This window comes from Pleurodeles waltl, chromosome 7, assembly GCF_031143425.1.
Source record: "Pleurodeles waltl isolate 20211129_DDA chromosome 7, aPleWal1.hap1.20221129, whole genome shotgun sequence".
Classification (NCBI taxonomy): domain Eukaryota; kingdom Metazoa; phylum Chordata; class Amphibia; order Caudata; family Salamandridae; genus Pleurodeles; species Pleurodeles waltl.
The window spans coordinates 612,363,335-612,380,133 of record NC_090446.1 but is presented as its reverse complement, the minus strand read 5'-3'; the positions used below and the strand labels follow the sequence as shown (position 1 = coordinate 612,380,133).

The window sequence follows — 16,799 nt, the reverse complement described above, 5'->3', positions numbered from 1 at the left end:
GGTTGCTATGCTAAAATCATCAATAAAATCTGTTGTAACTGTGTACATCATAAATAATATACACCTGCAATAAACAAATATTAAAAAAATATATTTATGTGGCCCTTGGTCATTTGATACATTGTACTGGGATTAATGTCTAAAGTATGCTGGCAATACCCAGCTTATTTCCAACCAGCACAATGACTCAAATCAGTGGTCAGAGAATAGGTTGTCTGATTCTTAGTTTAGATCTCTTTTTACCTTTGGTTGTTGAATGGCTGAACATTTTCTAAAACTCAATGTTTTCAAAATGGAGAAACGTTAATATTGCTCATGTCTAAATCCTCCGTGGTATGGGATAACTAAATCTGGCGTGTGTCCTTTTCCAGCAAACCTGATTAGAAGATAGACATCCACATACATCAAAATCTCCTTTTAGACATACAGGTCACCAAGGTAGCGAATACCTGTTATTTCCAACTTAAATTGCTAAAAACATTATTTCTGCTCATAGAGGGCTGTTTGCACATTTCATTCATAAACAACTTAAACCAATTATTTTCCTGTTGTGTCACAAAAAGTATTGCACCAGCTCCAACTTGTGCAAAATGCAGCTGCATGGCTAATAGCCAGTGCGTTCGAAGAGGCAAGAAAGGTAAAGGACATTAAGGAAGAGATTGATGCTAGTAAAAAGGGCATCTGTGACTCTGGGGTCGTAATATGTGGTTTGAGAAAGTGTTAGAAAAGCCCATTGACCCATATTTTGTTGATAGTTTCCTTGAAAAATGTATTGTTGGATGTAGACTGTTCAATGGAGTATGGGGTGGGCAGGTTGAAGAAGGGAATGCTAGTACAGAAGCAAACGTCTTTCTCTGGTTGCCCACTTGCATTGCACTATGTAAGCCGATTTTTTCTTTTTCCATGGAAATGTTCTTCTAGTGTTGTGAGTATTTTATGTGTGGCAGATTGGTAGGAACCTGGCGAAATGGGTTGGGATTCACATTTATGCAGAAGGCGTCTAGCTGATACTTCCCTTTGCAAGCGATTTTTTGTGATAGCGCCCAATAGGTGAGTGATTGTAATCCAGGCGTGAACTAGTAGTAACGATTTCGTTCTAAATTATAGCAAAATAAACTGTTGGCTATTAGCTAAGGCTCCATTATCAGTACATTGTAGCATACGGTGCCATCTTTTCTGTTGCAGGAACCCTATGGCTAAGAACGTAAAGATATAGGGATTTCAGTTTCAAGCCCAGTTGTTGTTTGAATAGCAGATGAATTCGCCACCAAACACTTTAGTTTCTATATTCACCCTACAGGCAAAGTCCTTGAAGAAGATGCTTGAACTGTTATCATCTGTGCTGTTATTTGTTCTTGGTTCTGCAACTTATGTTGTTTGTATCTATGAGCCCCTGTCACGATCTGGCTCGGATTTCAAACGCCTGGTGCAAGGCTTAGTTCGGTGCACCAATACGAATAAGAAATCCACTTGAACTGCAACTTGTGCACAACCCACTAGAGCTAGGAACTGTTTTCTGGTCACTATTAATCCCATTAGACGAGTTCAGGGACTTGGTGGATTTGCAGAACCTCTTTCTTAAATGTATAACGTACTCAAAATAGCACTAAGAAACAGGGGACAAACTTTAAAATGTTTATTTCTAAAAAAACAAGTCTAGTGCATAAAATGCGACCGTTGGCGGGATAGAATGTGAACATAAATGTCATAATTCATGACATGGCCAGCACAAACAATATGAACATTCCGAATATGGTTAGCAAGTTCCTAGCACACTAACACCCATGAACTACTACTTATATCACTGTGCTAAATCTTTGCATAAGCAATAAATAGCAGGCGTCTGAATCAATTTTCTTGTGAAGGATTGCACAGCATAACTTCTCTCTGTATGAAATAGCTGGTTCATAATTCTCCGTCGCAGCTTTTGCCTGGTAATGATAAGCAGGGCAAGGCTAAATGCTAATTCCATGTGCTCCTCCCAGAGCGGCATCCGACTCAGGATGGTTGTCACTGCAAACTAGTGTGGCCCTCAGCATGATAGTCCTAGCTCTATGCCCCTCCAACTTATGGTCAAAAACCAGGGTTTTTATGATATCTGATCCCCGATTGTATCTCATATTTATAAAATAAAATAGTACTTGCAATCACGAAAGCAACAAAAAGACTAAACAATTATGGTGATAAATGTGTCATCTCTATTCGCATAAGGATTATATGTTACTATAATTAAAGTAAGAAAAACAGGTCAGTTTCCATAGTAAGCGTCCATGATGTTATGGCAGCGTCCATAGCAAAAGCATTAAAATATGTCAGCCTAGATAGGAAGCAGACATGATACTAACACTGCTGCGCATGTCTTAATCTTGACACTTACTACTAATAGAGATAAAGTAATCTGTAAGCAGGCACATGATGAAAATAGAAGATGTCTAAATGGGACTTATCACAGTGTTCACGACATCCCGAGCAAGGTATTGAATAGACTGGAAAAGTATGCACGAGATCTAAAATTAGAGTAGTATCTGGTGTGGCCAAATTCACCACATTTCTCCTATCTTCCAGACTGCAGTCGCTTCTAATGAAGATCAGGAATGTGTTTCAAAGTATATGCATAGGGAATTGGGAAATCACTTGCTTATTCTACTGGCTGATACTACCAATGGGGATCTGAGGCCAGCTAATGTCAGTTTAGCCTATGTCAAATGATGTACCCTGTCCTGGATGGGGGGCACTGCTTTGTGCTCTGTGGAGTCCACTCTCAAGGTGTATGTAGATCTTGCTATTAGGACTGATTTAAAGCAGCTGACAATATGACCTAAAGTCCACATTTTCCCAGATTAGTCTGGATCAACTCATTGATGCAAGCAGTTACCTTTGGGTTTGCTGCTATATAAATAAAATAGATTGAACTGGAATTTTTGGATAGGCAGATGTTTGAGGACCACGTGAATAGGATTGGGTAATTGTTTGCCTATCCATGACGAGTGGATGTGAAATGTATAGTAATTTTGTCCATTTTCTCTGGCTTGTCACCACTTGCCACATAATAAAAAAAAGGTGGCATGCTAGCAGAAGACCCTTTATTCCTTGTTCCTCACAGTGAATAGTGTGAAGCGCATGTGCATTTTGCACCACAATGAGCAAAGAATATCGTTGCCTTCCAGCACTGGTAGGAGTTCATGTGATGTATGACTTCAGAGGCACATACCTCACAGAAGTCTTCTGCTGCGGAAGTTGCTTCTAAGAGCACTGTAATAGTCCAGGGGGATGTACTTGCCTTAATGCAGTTACCTTTAACAAAAATACATTGCCAAGGCCCTGGCAGTCCTCATATAAGCACCTGTTTTTGTATTTTGTTTTGTTTTATTTTGCTTACAAACTAACTATAATTTCAGTCTGCAGACAAGGAAATAAATGGACAAATATTTCTGTTTTGCTTTCTGAGTGAACCTTTCACCTACCCCTACTTCTGAGATATTAGGTAGGTATGGGTCATGATAGCTTGGTTGTGGGATGGCTATGAAGTCTTTTCATGCAAACTGGAACAGTTTGGAGGCAGACAATAGTATCTAGGGGGCAATTGTGGCATGCAGACGATTTCCTTTGGCTGGATTGGTTTGAGATGAGTTGGACAATATTAAAAGTTTTTATGTTGGTTAAGGGATTCTTCTTTCATTACATTTCTGCTTGTGATTCCAAGGAGGCTCCCAGTAAGATGGCCACTATCATTGAGGTGATGAATTCAGAGACCTAGTCAGCAAAATCTGTTATACGTTCTGGTTTGTACATTAGATACAGGCTAGCATTTTTGGACTACATTTGGCAAGCGAATACATCAGTAGAGGATAGTGTTAATGATTTTAGATGGAGAGCTTGGTCTAGTGCATTTGTGTATGCTAGTCACCTTGTCTCCTGTTTTATATAGGTGTTGAGAACATGTAGGAATTCAGTATTTGGAATACATTTGTCTGCCATGACAGTGGAGAATGAATAGCAGTAGTTGTTTTTAAATAAATAGGACATCAAAGAATGGTACCTGAGAAGATGAGTGATACCTGCTGTGTATGATGTAGTAAATATGCCATTAATGAGCATTAGGGAAATACTGCATTTAGAGATGTTGCTTGGGCAGGGAAATATGGGAGAAGTGCCATTGGTTGATAGAGCAGAGGTATCTTGGAGAGTAGAGGACAGGGATTGAGGTTGTAATGAAGGGTTTGAGGTACAGGATTGTAAATTACTGGGCATCAGCATGCCTGAGTCAAGTGTCCTGATCTTTGCCCCTGTGTACGCCCAAGACGAATTGTCTACAGATGTCTACTTTTTGCCCCAGGTGGGAAAGCTCATGGACGTCTTTCTTAAGAGGTGATGAGAAGGGTTTTCAGGTTACCCTGTCGGCCAATCAAAGAACCACTTTCATAGGTAAAGACTAAGGCAGAAACACTCAAGCCAAGGGATTGAATACAAGTCAAGCTTAGCAGTATCCATCCTCAGGTGGGAAACCTCTCCACCTGATCACAAGTGGCCCTAGTGCTTATGATTCAGGGAATAAAGGGTTCCGGAACACTGGACCCAGAGAACGGGGGTATGCAATGATGCCTAAAGCCTGGCCAGAGCATGGCTAGATTTAGAAAACCCTCCAACCCCGTGCCTCTGTCCAATGGCCTGTATTGCCACCCTTTCCCATTTACCGACTGCTTGTAGTAGGTAGCAATTGGAAGCTGTTATACCTGTCAGCCTTAAGGTGGTCTTCTTTCAAAATGTTTGCTTCCACCCTCCTATTTTTCTGAATTTGTTTTTGCTTTTTGTTAGAACTCTGAGCACTTTACCACTGCTAACTACTGCTAAAGTGCTTGTGCTAACTCCCTAAAACATGGTAAAATTGGCTGACATCTAATTGGCATATTCAGTTAACTTATACGTCTCTAGTAAAGTGGTATACCATATACTGACGGCCTGTAAATTAAACGCTACTAGTGGGCTTGTAGCACTTACCGTTCCACCCACTTAAGTAGCCCTTTAAAACATGTCCTAGATCTTCCATTGCAGCCTGTGTGGAAGTTTTAAACTGGCAATTCAACTTAGCATAATTACCACTTTGCCAAGCCTTAAACTCCCATTTTATTAAATATGAGTCACACCTAAGTTAGGCCCTAAGTAGCCCATAGGGCAGGGTGAGTGGTAATTAAAAGGTTGGACATGTACATCTAAGTTGTACCTGTCCTGGTAGTGAAAAAAACACACAGATTTGTTTTTCACTACTTTGAGGCCTACCTCTCCCTTGCGATGACATTGGATTACCTTATTACATTTCAAAAGTGCTAACCTTTGATTATGAGCAGGTTGAAAATTCATGTTTGGTGGAGCTGAGCACAACCCCACATGGAAGTCAATATGATGTGCCCATCCTTCACACTAAGAACTCCACACTAGCCCATTGTGCCTGCAGCCAGGCTGGAGCAAGAGCAGCAAATCAGGAAATTTCAAGCACTTCAGAGGTAATCCCTAGAACCTTCTACTACTTCAAAGAAGGCACCAGGTATAAAAATAAGGCCCTCATACCCACTCTTTTGTTCACTTTTTGGACCGTGGAAGGACTCCGGAAGACTGCCTACTGTTGTGGCCTGCTGTGTACTTCAGCAGACTGCTATGCTGCTCCTAGAAGGACTGCTCTGCTGTCTGAAGCAAGGCCTGAAACCTCAGAGGCCTGCTCTGCTGCTTTAGCCCTATTCCACTGCTTGAAACCAGGACTACCAGAGGCTAGTTGGCTGGCCTCAAGGTCAAAGCCTCAGGGACTGAACAGGCTCCACCCATCTTGAAACCACACCTGGACTCTTCCTGAGTGATTCCTGACCCTCCAAGTGGTGCCTCTCTGTTCCTGGAACCTTAGCAGAGGTGCTAATTGTGCCCAGACAGTTAGAATCCAGGATTTGGGACTTAGAACATTTTTGCCTAAAAAGTACTTTGAGAACCAAGAGGAGACCCTGACCTACCTGCTTGTTGATCTGCCCAAGGTGCATTGCCAGTTGGCCTGACTTTGCGGCGGCTCACTTTATGTTCTCCTCAGCAGTAAATCCTCTTCAGTGGCTCATTGCAGATGGGGTATCTGGCCTTGAGAAGCCCTCGGCTACAGCCTGCAGCTTTGCTCGCTAGAGATTTTCAACTTCCCAAAAAAAACTAAGGGCCTAATTTAGATATTGATGGCTGGGTCACTCCGTCACAGCAGTGACCGATATCCTGTTTGCCGAAATCTGTTGTGAGTTGTGACAGAGGCATATCTAAATCAGGCCAAAAGTCTGAATGTAGAAATCTTCGCTGCAACTTCGTCCAGTGGCTCCACGACGGCGACGCCTCCACCGCCTGCAGCCTTGCCCTACTGAACTTTACCTTCTCAGACACTTTTCCATGAAAATTCTTATAAGTCTGAAAGTACGCGCAGACTGGGCCCAATCCACTTATTGTATCTGACCTGGGCTCCATAGCCGTCGGCCGTAAGTTTCAACTCTGCTCGGTGTTGCATGACTAGATGATGGCAGATATTGATTTGATCTTTTAGGTGTTAGTTTTCACTTTCAAATCTGGAAATTCAAAGCTCCAAATCTACTGGTTGTTATTTTTAAAGTACTTTTATTGTGTTTCAGGGAGAAATAAAGTATTACAAACAAACAAATGGCAGGTTTAAGGGCAGTACATATCTGGTCAGAAGGGCATATTCAAAACAAACCATTGGAGACATTTATTAAATTACACCAATACATCAAATACAGGCTAATTTCACATAAATTGTCTATCCCACCAGCCCTTTAAATTCCCACCATGGAGACAAAATGTTTTCACCTTTTTGGGTCATCCTTTGTCACAATAAATTGGTTCTTCCCCCAGCATACACAAATCCTTGTCTTTTTCCCATGCCATCACCTCTGGTGCCTGTCTTGCTCCCCCATTTTTGGGCTATGTTTTGCTTGGCCACTTTCAGTCCCAAGGATAACCACAGCTTGCCATATCTAGGCGGAGAAGCATCTCCCCCAAATATTCCAAACACAGCACTTGGCTGTATCAGGGACTGAGGAGCCCAAGTCATTTTTCAAAATCCCCCAGAGAGCTGTCCAGCAAGGCCGCATCTTTGAACAGGTCCATAGTATATGGTACAAAGTACCCACACCCCCTGAGACAGGGATTTGTGGGACATTTTCCAATGGAGTGCAGAGTCATGCAGGAGTAGTAGGATTGATATAGGACGAGCAGTTGGACTAATCTAAATCTTTTTTTAATGTCAGTCTCCCTGTAAGCTCCCATAGCCTTCTCCCACTCACCATCTTCAAAATCTCCCACCTCAGCTTTCCATTTTTGAGCTTTGTCAGGATATCAGGGGAGTTATTGATCAGCTTTTCTATATATCTGTTAAATAGCTTCTATATGTAGCGGTTCTGACAGGATGTCTTCGGGCAAAGTGTGTTTGGGGCTATGTACCGCTAATGCATGTCTAAGCTGAAGGTATTTATATGTCTCTGAGGGTACCAGTTCGTCTTGACATTGCATGTCGGCAAATGTGTGTCAACCTGACACGGATTGTAGTTGTTGCTTGAGGAGACATCCAACAACCCAGTATTTCACAGGAGCAAATAATCTTCAGATTTGGAGATAACTATATGGATTTCAACCTGGTAATTCTAGATCTGCATGGTTATTCCCAGTTCCTGAGAAATAAAATCATAGTATGGGGATTTAGATGCAGAGATCCTGGCCAAAATCTTTATTTCTTCTTAATCAGAAATCCTACACTTGTAGTTTGCTAGCAAAAGGAAGTGTGCAGAAGATAATGGGCCCACAATTGCGTGTTATTTGCAAAGATGTTTTTACACTTTTTTGACCCACAGGTGGTTGAGGGAGGTGGAGTCTAATTTGTGGTTAGAGTTTAACTGACACATTTCTTCAGAAGTCTTGAGCTGCTCAGTCACACTTGCTTACAGCAAGAATGTTGATTAGGCTGTAATAGACCCTGCTAATAGTTAGAATGTGGAATCGAGTAGCAATATTGATGCTGGGTATGAAGGTTGTTGAAGATTTAAAAAGTAGCTGTTATTGAAGTAGCCAACCTTACTTAGAGGGACTAATAAAATGATTGTAGGTAGCTGATTTAGGAGAGGGCAGATAAACATGAGGTAGTAGTGTACACAGTCAGCAAGTATATTTAGAGTCAGATTCAAAGTTTGACGGATGCAGTACATTCCATCAGAGTGGGAGAGGACATTAGGTCTGACACCCTCAGGGACTACCAGGAGCCTTATTTAGAGCTCTGTACCTTGACAGGAACCTCAGTTGTGGTTTCTGTCAAGGTACAAAAGGGTTGCTGAATGGCCATTGGTTATGACTGCCATCCACCAAACGTTAAGAACATTTTTGTTTTTCTAAAGCTAACTCCCAAAGTGAAAAAACTAAAAGAAATACATCCACACCCTGGGACCTTTTCCATAGGTGGGAACGGGGGTCATTATGTGTTTTTTTTTGTCCCTTAACACCAGATTTAGGCAGAAAAAGGACATCACAGCATCCACCTCAAGTAGGGTGGACAGTGTAATGGCTGTTCTCCGGCAGCACCTACTCCGTGGAGGAAGTTTTTGGTGGATGAGCCAACAGAGGTTCTGTTGTCAGAGAGCTGGTGGTCATCTCAAACCTAAAAATAGTGGTTGGACCATTAGTTTGGCAGACAGGGTACTGCATTGCAAACTGTCCCCAAACTCTAAATCAGCCCCTCATATTTGTTTTCTGATAGTTTAAACATGAGACATAAACATGCCATTTAGGAGGAATAGCTGTGAGGCAGACTGTATGTTCTTCATGAAGTTGGATATGGAGGAGGGGAATGCAAAGAAGATATGATTTTTGTGACATCTGCACACAGGTAAAATGAAAAACTTAAAGTGATTGAATTGAACCCACTCCAAGGACTTTTCAATATCAATATCTCACCTCTGACAAAGGCACCAACAACAACTCAAAACCATCTCAATCACTGCTTGCATTTCATCCAGACTTTGATGTTCAGTGCCTACTTGAAGCTCAACCCAACAAAAGCACAATTCCTGTTATTTAAAAAGAACAGTAAACAAGATACAGAACAAACCTGGCTAAATGACATGAACCTTGATGGTTTTGAACCCCGAAATTCACCAAATGCAAAGTCAGGTGAATTCACTCTGTACACCAGCCTCACCCTCAAATAACATATGGTCAAAAAACAAAGATGGCCTCTGTTGAAATGGCCCTCTCCACAGGGTCACCCCAAACTTTTCACCTTCTCCTCCCACTTTTTGCTGGACTTTTGCTTGTTGGCATTAGGACCCTGTGCACTTTACCACAGCTAACCAGTGCTAAAGTGCTTGTGCTCACTCCCCTAAAACATGGTTTCATTTGCATACACCTGATTGGCATTTACATTTACATGTAAATCCTTTGTAGAGTGGCATACCATATACCCAGGGCCTGCAAATTAAATGCTAGCAGTGGGCCTGTAGCACTTATTGTGACACCTACTTAAGTAGCCCTTTAAAACATGTCCCAGGCATGGCTTGCAGCCTGACAGCAGTGTCCCACTACCATGTTGACTTGGCATTTAAAATTTCTTGCCAAGCATTAAACTTCCCTTTTATTACATATTAGTCACCCCTAATGTAGACCCTAGGTAGCACATATGGCAGGGTGCTGTGTAATTAAAAGGTAGGACATGTACGTTTAAGTTTTACATGTCCCAATACTGAAAAACACCCAACTTTGTTTTTCACTACTGTGAAGCCTATCCCTCCCATAGGATAAAATTGGGGATTCCTTATTATATTGAATACACTGCAATTCCTAAACCAAAGGTGGGAGATATGCCATGTTTGGTATCTATGAACTTATAATGATAAACCCTCTTTGATGGTAAAAATCATTACTAGTTTGAACATGTCACTTTTAGAAAGTTGGCATTTTCCTGTCCTTAACGCTCTGTGACCGCAGCCTGCATGACTGGGTACAACTGACAGTTGACACTTTGTGAATTCACCCCAGACAGTCACACAATAGTGTGATTAGCAGAGCTTGAATGTGCCATTAACTGACTTGATGGGGGGGCAGAGCTAAGCACAGCCCCACTTGCACCTGAATAGGCTGGCTCTGCCACCACACAATAGGCTTAACAACCCTGCATTTATAGTTCAATACTGGACCTGTGGAAGGACTCTCAGAGGACTGCCTGCTGCTGTGACATGCTGTAGACTCTGCCAGACTGCTGCTGTACCTATAAGGACTGCCATGACGCCTGCCTTGAACCTTCAGAGGCCAGACCTGCTGTGAAACCCTGCACTTCAGACGTGACTCCTAGAGCTAGTTTAGCTGCACCCCTGTTCAGAGCCACAGGGGCATAACAGGCTTCCACCATCTTGAATCCACACCTGGACCCATCCTGAGTGAGTCTTGAACCTCCAAGAGGTATCAGTGTACTCCTGGACCCTTGGTTGTGGTGGTTAAGGTGCCCACATGGCCATTTTCCAAAACTGGGGACTTGCTATTTTGAACCTTAAAACTTAATAATTCATAACTCCGGTTCTACTAATTGGATTTTGATGGTTTTGGTGTGAAATAATGTATTAAAATGTACTCTATTTTTTTCTAAATTGGTTTGCAATGTTGTATTGTATTGTGTTTTCACTGCATTGCTGTTTGTGTCCTGCATAAATACTAAACACATTGTCTCTAAGTTTAGCCTGACCGCTTTTTGTGCCAAGCTACCCAGTGTTAAGTACAGTTTAAACTAGTGATTCGTTGTGGTTCACCCCTGCAAGGGATCATGGCTGTTGCTTGACCAGGTCTCACACCCCAGTAAGCAAACAACCCAAATTCTCACAGACTCTCACTTCCAAAGAAAGTCTGTTTTTTCCAGAAAGTGACTACAGACGTCTCTTCAAGCTGTTGTACTCTTGCATCTGGATGGTGTTAATGCCTTGCTCCATGGCCTTCCAGACTCTACACTGGCACCGCAGCCCATCTCATCCAAGCCTTGAAGAAGATGATCACATCACCCCCAGACTGAAGGAACTCCATCAGTTGCCCTTGCTAGCCTGCACCATCTTCAAACCCAGCTGCATCATTTACAAAGCTAGCACAACAAGCACCCCTGTTTACTTTGCAGACAAGCTCACTATAAAATTGAAAGAACAAGACTGCAGGGCTTTTCCATCTTTGCATCGAAGGCCTGGAAAACTTCCTCTATACACCAGGGCCACACTAATGATGCTTTGAAATAGGAAAGAGTTGAAGACTCACCTCTTTAAAAACACAACATAATGCATTACCTGTCCAACACCCAGCTTCCTCTCACATTACTTGTTGCCTTTATGCTTGTCCTTGATCATGTAAAAAGCTCTGCTGCTTTTTTGGCTAGGTTTATGCTATAAAAGTCTACATGAAAGAATTAAGGTGCTGGCTCATAACATTATGCAAACTCTCAGAACTAGTGTAAACACTCAGAACCAGTGTATCCTGCACAATCTAGCAATTCATTTCATAAGTGCAGATGTTGATTTGCTTGTGGCTTACCACAACCCTTCAACCACTTATAGTATAATCAGTGATTCAAGAGTCCACCAAAGGAAGCAGTTCAGCCCAGCACTCCCACACAAGGGGGAAAGCAGAACATCCTTCTGCTAATAACTGCTGCCTTTGGTGCATTGTATGATTTTTCAACAAACATCATTTGGATTAGACAACTTCTCACAGCAAACAGAACTTAATGATGGGTATCTCTCTGGAGCTTTACAGGACCCCATAGAATACCGTCCAATCCTATGCAAAAATAACCCTGCTTAAGCACTTAAAAGCAGATTATTTATTGGCAGGCTAAACATAGGTAAGGAGGGTAGTGTGCATGTGTCTTTATTTTAGTATAGAACGGGGTCACCTGTCCATATTGGTTGTCACTCTCCATGTCATTCTTATTATGTCTTCTATTTCAGAACCAGACAATTGGTACTGCCATTTTCACTGTCAGCGCTACAGATGCTGATGACAAGTTTGTTTCTGTGACTTACGCCATCTATGAGGTGAGTGGTTTCTATTTTAATACTCTTATAAGGATTAGAACGAGTGGAGATCCAGATAATGGGACAAATTTAAATGTTGGCAGAAATTGTACTTTTGCCAACATAGGGCCTGATTTAGAGTTTGGTGGAGGGGTTGCTCCATCACAAAACGTGGCGGATATTCCGTCTGCGAATTACAATTTCCATAGGCTATTATAGGATTGTAATATACTGGACTGGATATCATTCACGTTTGTTATGGAGTTACCCCCTCCACCAAACTAAAAATCAGGCCCATAATATTCTGTTCCCCTATTTAATTACAGGCAGGCTTTTTCTTTAACGGCAGAGACTACTCCATCGCTGATGTGGTCACACCCCTCCGACAGCCTGACACAGTAAGGGGCATTGGAGGTTGACCTATATGTCTGCCCACTTAAATAAATAAATGGGCAAACATAGAGGTCCGTTTTTACTGCCTGCCACAACTGGGGAAATGCTGGTGATAAGGTGCATTGTTTTTATTTTATTTTCAAAAACAAAATCCTGCTTTGGTGTTTCGTTTAAAAAGAAATATTTGAACGTTTGACATCTGACTCCACCATGTTGAAAATACTGCCAGTGAAACCTTCAGTGCATTTCCAGGAGCCACTGTGACAGCAGTTTCTGGTAATGCTAGATATGTCCTCTGGCCTGATGGACAGATCTAAATATGACTGGTGGAGTACACTTGACATGGAAGTCGTAACTCCGCCATTGCCGATGGATAATACTGTGTGTACTATGATGAGAATATATGGAAGGTCTGTAAAGAAATTGGAAGGTTCCATAACACGAGTAACTCTGTAAAAGTAGAATGACTGAGCAGATCTATCACAAGTAAGGCTCGGCTGACAAGACAACCGTGCTCCGGCCTGTTCAAACATTCTCAGGCACCAGGTTCCTAATTTTCCTAATGGTCTTTCCATCTCTGCCCTACAGATTGATCATAGTTGGGGCTACAAGCGTGAGCAGTAAACATCTCTGGTTCTTTACTTCTTGTTACTTCTTTAGTCCACTTCTAGATTACATTTTGGTAAAAGGCTATCTAAGTACCCTGGGGATCCTTGGTGGTGGGGTGCCTTAGTGTCTTGGATACACTGTTTACCTTAGCTATTTTCTATTTTGAGTTTCAGGCTTTGAAGTGATCATCTTTATTCTTTCTTTGCCCCCTACCAGGTCACTCCAAATAGTGCGGAGAATCACAATCTGTTCTACATCCTGGCCAACGGCAGTGTGATCTTGAATGGTACATTGAATTACAACAGCAAGAGCATCTTCTATCAGCTAAAGATTAGAGCTACGGTAAGGTGCATCCGAGACCTAGATACAAGAGGGACCAGGGCATTTTTGTTCTACCATTGAGTAACACAATAGGGCCCATGAGGCCTCTTGTGAATGTTGTGTACTGTTGGAGTAGGTTACCAACAGGTTTTGGACCACTGTGATATAAAGAACAGCTGGGGGAAATTGAGAGATCCTTTGCAGCAACATGAAAATGGTGCATCCTTATCCTCGTGGACTGGGTAGAGGGAGGGCATGGTACCGCATTACTATGGATATAGCTTACAACAAGTGGCACAGGGGGCAATATCAGAGATACACCTTGCTCCTACTGGCATAGGAATATATTAGACAGATGAGAAGTACCAGTGAGATGAATGGTGTAATAACAAGCAAGGTAAATGCAGGGCAAGGGACACATATAAGCAGTATGTGTTTTATAGCATTGTGTTGAACTGGCACCCAAAAAGTGAACAATGCTCTTAAATATTATTACCATGGAAAGCCCAGGCCACGAGTCAGAGTCATTTCTTTTACTGTAAGACTGATTAGAAGGTTATACGACAATAGAGAATACCAAAGTGACAACATTTGTTTTAAATTTCGTTTTTATTATTTATTTGCTACTATTTTCCCAATGTCCACAAAACACACCACTGAACATAACTGTATACTTTCAATCGCAAGGTTGTTCCACTGCCAAGAATATCTGAAGCAGTATCACATCTTCAAAATCATAGAGCTTATTGCTGTAAATAACGTCAATAGTTCATCAAAGTTTGCTGTATGGTGTCAATATTGTCTCATAATGTTTTAAGTTAAACAAGAATGACAACTTTATTGTCCCCAAAAAGTGTTGAACTTCTTGGAAAGACCATATTATTGTATGCCACTCTCTGCCTCTTTACACCCATCCAGATATTAACACCATGGATCCTACTGTGGGGCCATCTGACTGCCTCACCACTGTGCTTTTACTCACCATCCCAGAACCAGGGCAAGTTCTACAAAAATATTATGGTAGTTTGAGACTCCTACCAGTAACAATATTCACGAAAGGGTCGCTTCTGGGTGATCTCCTGTGGGGTGCCCACTACCACATGTAATTGCCTCATAACACCCATGAAAAGTAGTTGCACTTCAGAACATTACTGTCAAAAGGTGGCCTCTTAACTGCAACTCTCAGACAGACTTTTATGTTTTATTAGTATGTCCGCACTCAACAAGCCTCAACCCACAAGCCCATGGAGCCCATAGAGCTCTCAGAATTTTAGAATTATGTCCCCCTTGGAGTCTTTGGATCCTCTTGGAACACTTGGCGCCCCCAACTCCCCAGCCACTGGTTCCCTCTGACTTCAAAAGTTTGACGTTTGTGATAGCTTGGCACAGGCCTTGTGATAGCTCTCCAGCTCTCTAGCACTCTGCGCTGCCCTGTTCATGGTGCATTATAAGGCATAGAGGCATAGGTACCACAACAGAAGGGCGTGAAGTCTTGATCATCCTATCCCCATCCTCCACCACCATCCACCAAAGAAAGAAGGGAGAAACAAATCAAAGAGGGCCGAGGAGGCCCAAGTGTGCTCAAACAACCGTCCAGCTCATACGGAGGGGCCGGACACACTGGTTGTATTGCCCATTGTGGACCAAGAACCAGATTCAGAACTAGAATCAGAACCAGCACTAATAATGGAACTAGAAGCACATTGCATAAGGAGTCAAAGTTCATATCGATGTCTACACTAACGTCTACTAATGTTGCTATTGCTGCTGGCACCCCAAATTCTGAGGATCAAGAGTTCTTTCAGCGCACCACAAGTCGCACTGCAAGGCCTACTCCAGGGGCTGCAGTAAGACCTACAGGTAGCAATGTACTTTTTAGGGAGTTTGGCAATGGAACTAAGTTGCATCGAACATCATCACTGGATTCAGATCTCTCCAGGAAGTAAGGGGTAAACATTTTCTATGGACACTACTAAACTTGCAACCTACAACTCAATTGTTTTCTATCTCCATGAGTTCTGGCAAAGTTAATATCATAAAAAACTATTATCAATATCATCATAGTAACACCAACGGTGATCCAGCTCACTCTTCTTTAACTTTGCACAATGCCTTTATCTCAGATTGCCACCTGGGGTAACAGGGGGCGCGTAGTACTAGGGAACCTCACCAGGCAGAGACAACTGCAGGGGACAGTGGTGGACAGCAGGCCACCAAATTTCTACCAACACCAGACCCTCTAGACGCAAGCGAACACGCCAAGGAGCTCAATGAGGCAACAACAGAACCAGTGTTAATAACACCACCAGGAAAACTAAGAACCAAATCAAGACCAAACCAGACGTCTCAAGGCACACCACTAACAGTATCATCTCTTCTTAAAACAAATATCAATCCTAAATCCATTTCAAGGTTTAATCTTAATACTGACATCAAAAGGATAAGGTTTGAACCTCCAAATTCCAAACTGGCCCCATCATAGAAGTGAGATATCCAAGGAAGTCTCCTGCATAGTTTGCATCAGGTTGAGCTATAACTTCCACTTCCGCTGCTGGCTTTTTGCTATGGGCAATGAATTGGAGCCTCCAGCCAGAATAGGAACTCTCCAGCTGCAGTCAACATTGTCCTTTATTCTCTTCGCAGAAAATGATTGCTACATACCAGATACACAGGGCCTGGATCTGCCTAATTTAAAGCTCTCCACATTAGATAATGTCGACAGTAATAGAACTGACTCCCAAACGAACAGTATAACATCAGATCTTGGACAAGAATCATCAAATTTACGTAAGGGGCGAGTTGGAGTACAAATACATGGAGCATATTTCAAATGAGAATGCACACTCACTAGACCAACCGATATTAGGTATTATGAAAGTTATGTGCACAACACTGAACTCAAGCATGAATACACCCACTATGCAATCCTCAAAAGTAGACACTCAAATAGAGCTCCCCAGGCAATTTACATCTTATCTGCAATAGCGATGATTGACCACAGGATGGCTCTATTGGAGGATGTTGTCAAGGAAAATCTGAGTCTGCAATCCACTCAGGGGCCCAAAGAAAGCCAAAGCTGCACTACTGTGTTGGAGAAATTACTGGATGTTCCAAGGTAATAAATGAGATTATCAAGGACTGCAAATATAATCTTAAAAATTTGACAAGAGCCTAATTTACAAACATAGAGCAGGCTGTCAAAAATCTAATGCCGAGCTCAGAGTCAGTATCTGCTGTACAAAAGCCAGAGGTCCTGACAACACCACATATGTGCACTGGAGACAAGACAGGGCAGTAAAGCATGTAATATGAGTCTATTATAGATGCACCCTCCAAAAAGAAAGGCTAAAAAGAAGAAGAATTTGAAAACAAAAGCTAAAGTCTCCAGAAACTAAATCAGAAACAAAAAGGTTG

General features: G+C 42.1%; 1 protein-coding gene across 3 annotated transcripts in view; it reads left to right on the top strand.

Annotated features, from left to right (window-relative positions):
- The window catches only part of CDHR2 (cadherin related family member 2), a 497,387-nt gene that overhangs the window by 238,631 nt on the left and 241,957 nt on the right, over positions 1–16,799 (top strand). For all 3 annotated transcript variants that reach the window (XM_069244564.1, XM_069244565.1, XM_069244566.1), the window contains 2 exons: positions 11,997–12,083; positions 13,281–13,406. In XM_069244564.1, the coding sequence (XP_069100665.1) occupies positions 11,997–12,083; positions 13,281–13,406 (213 nt within the window). The remainder of the gene's footprint in view (positions 1–11,996; positions 12,084–13,280; positions 13,407–16,799) is intronic.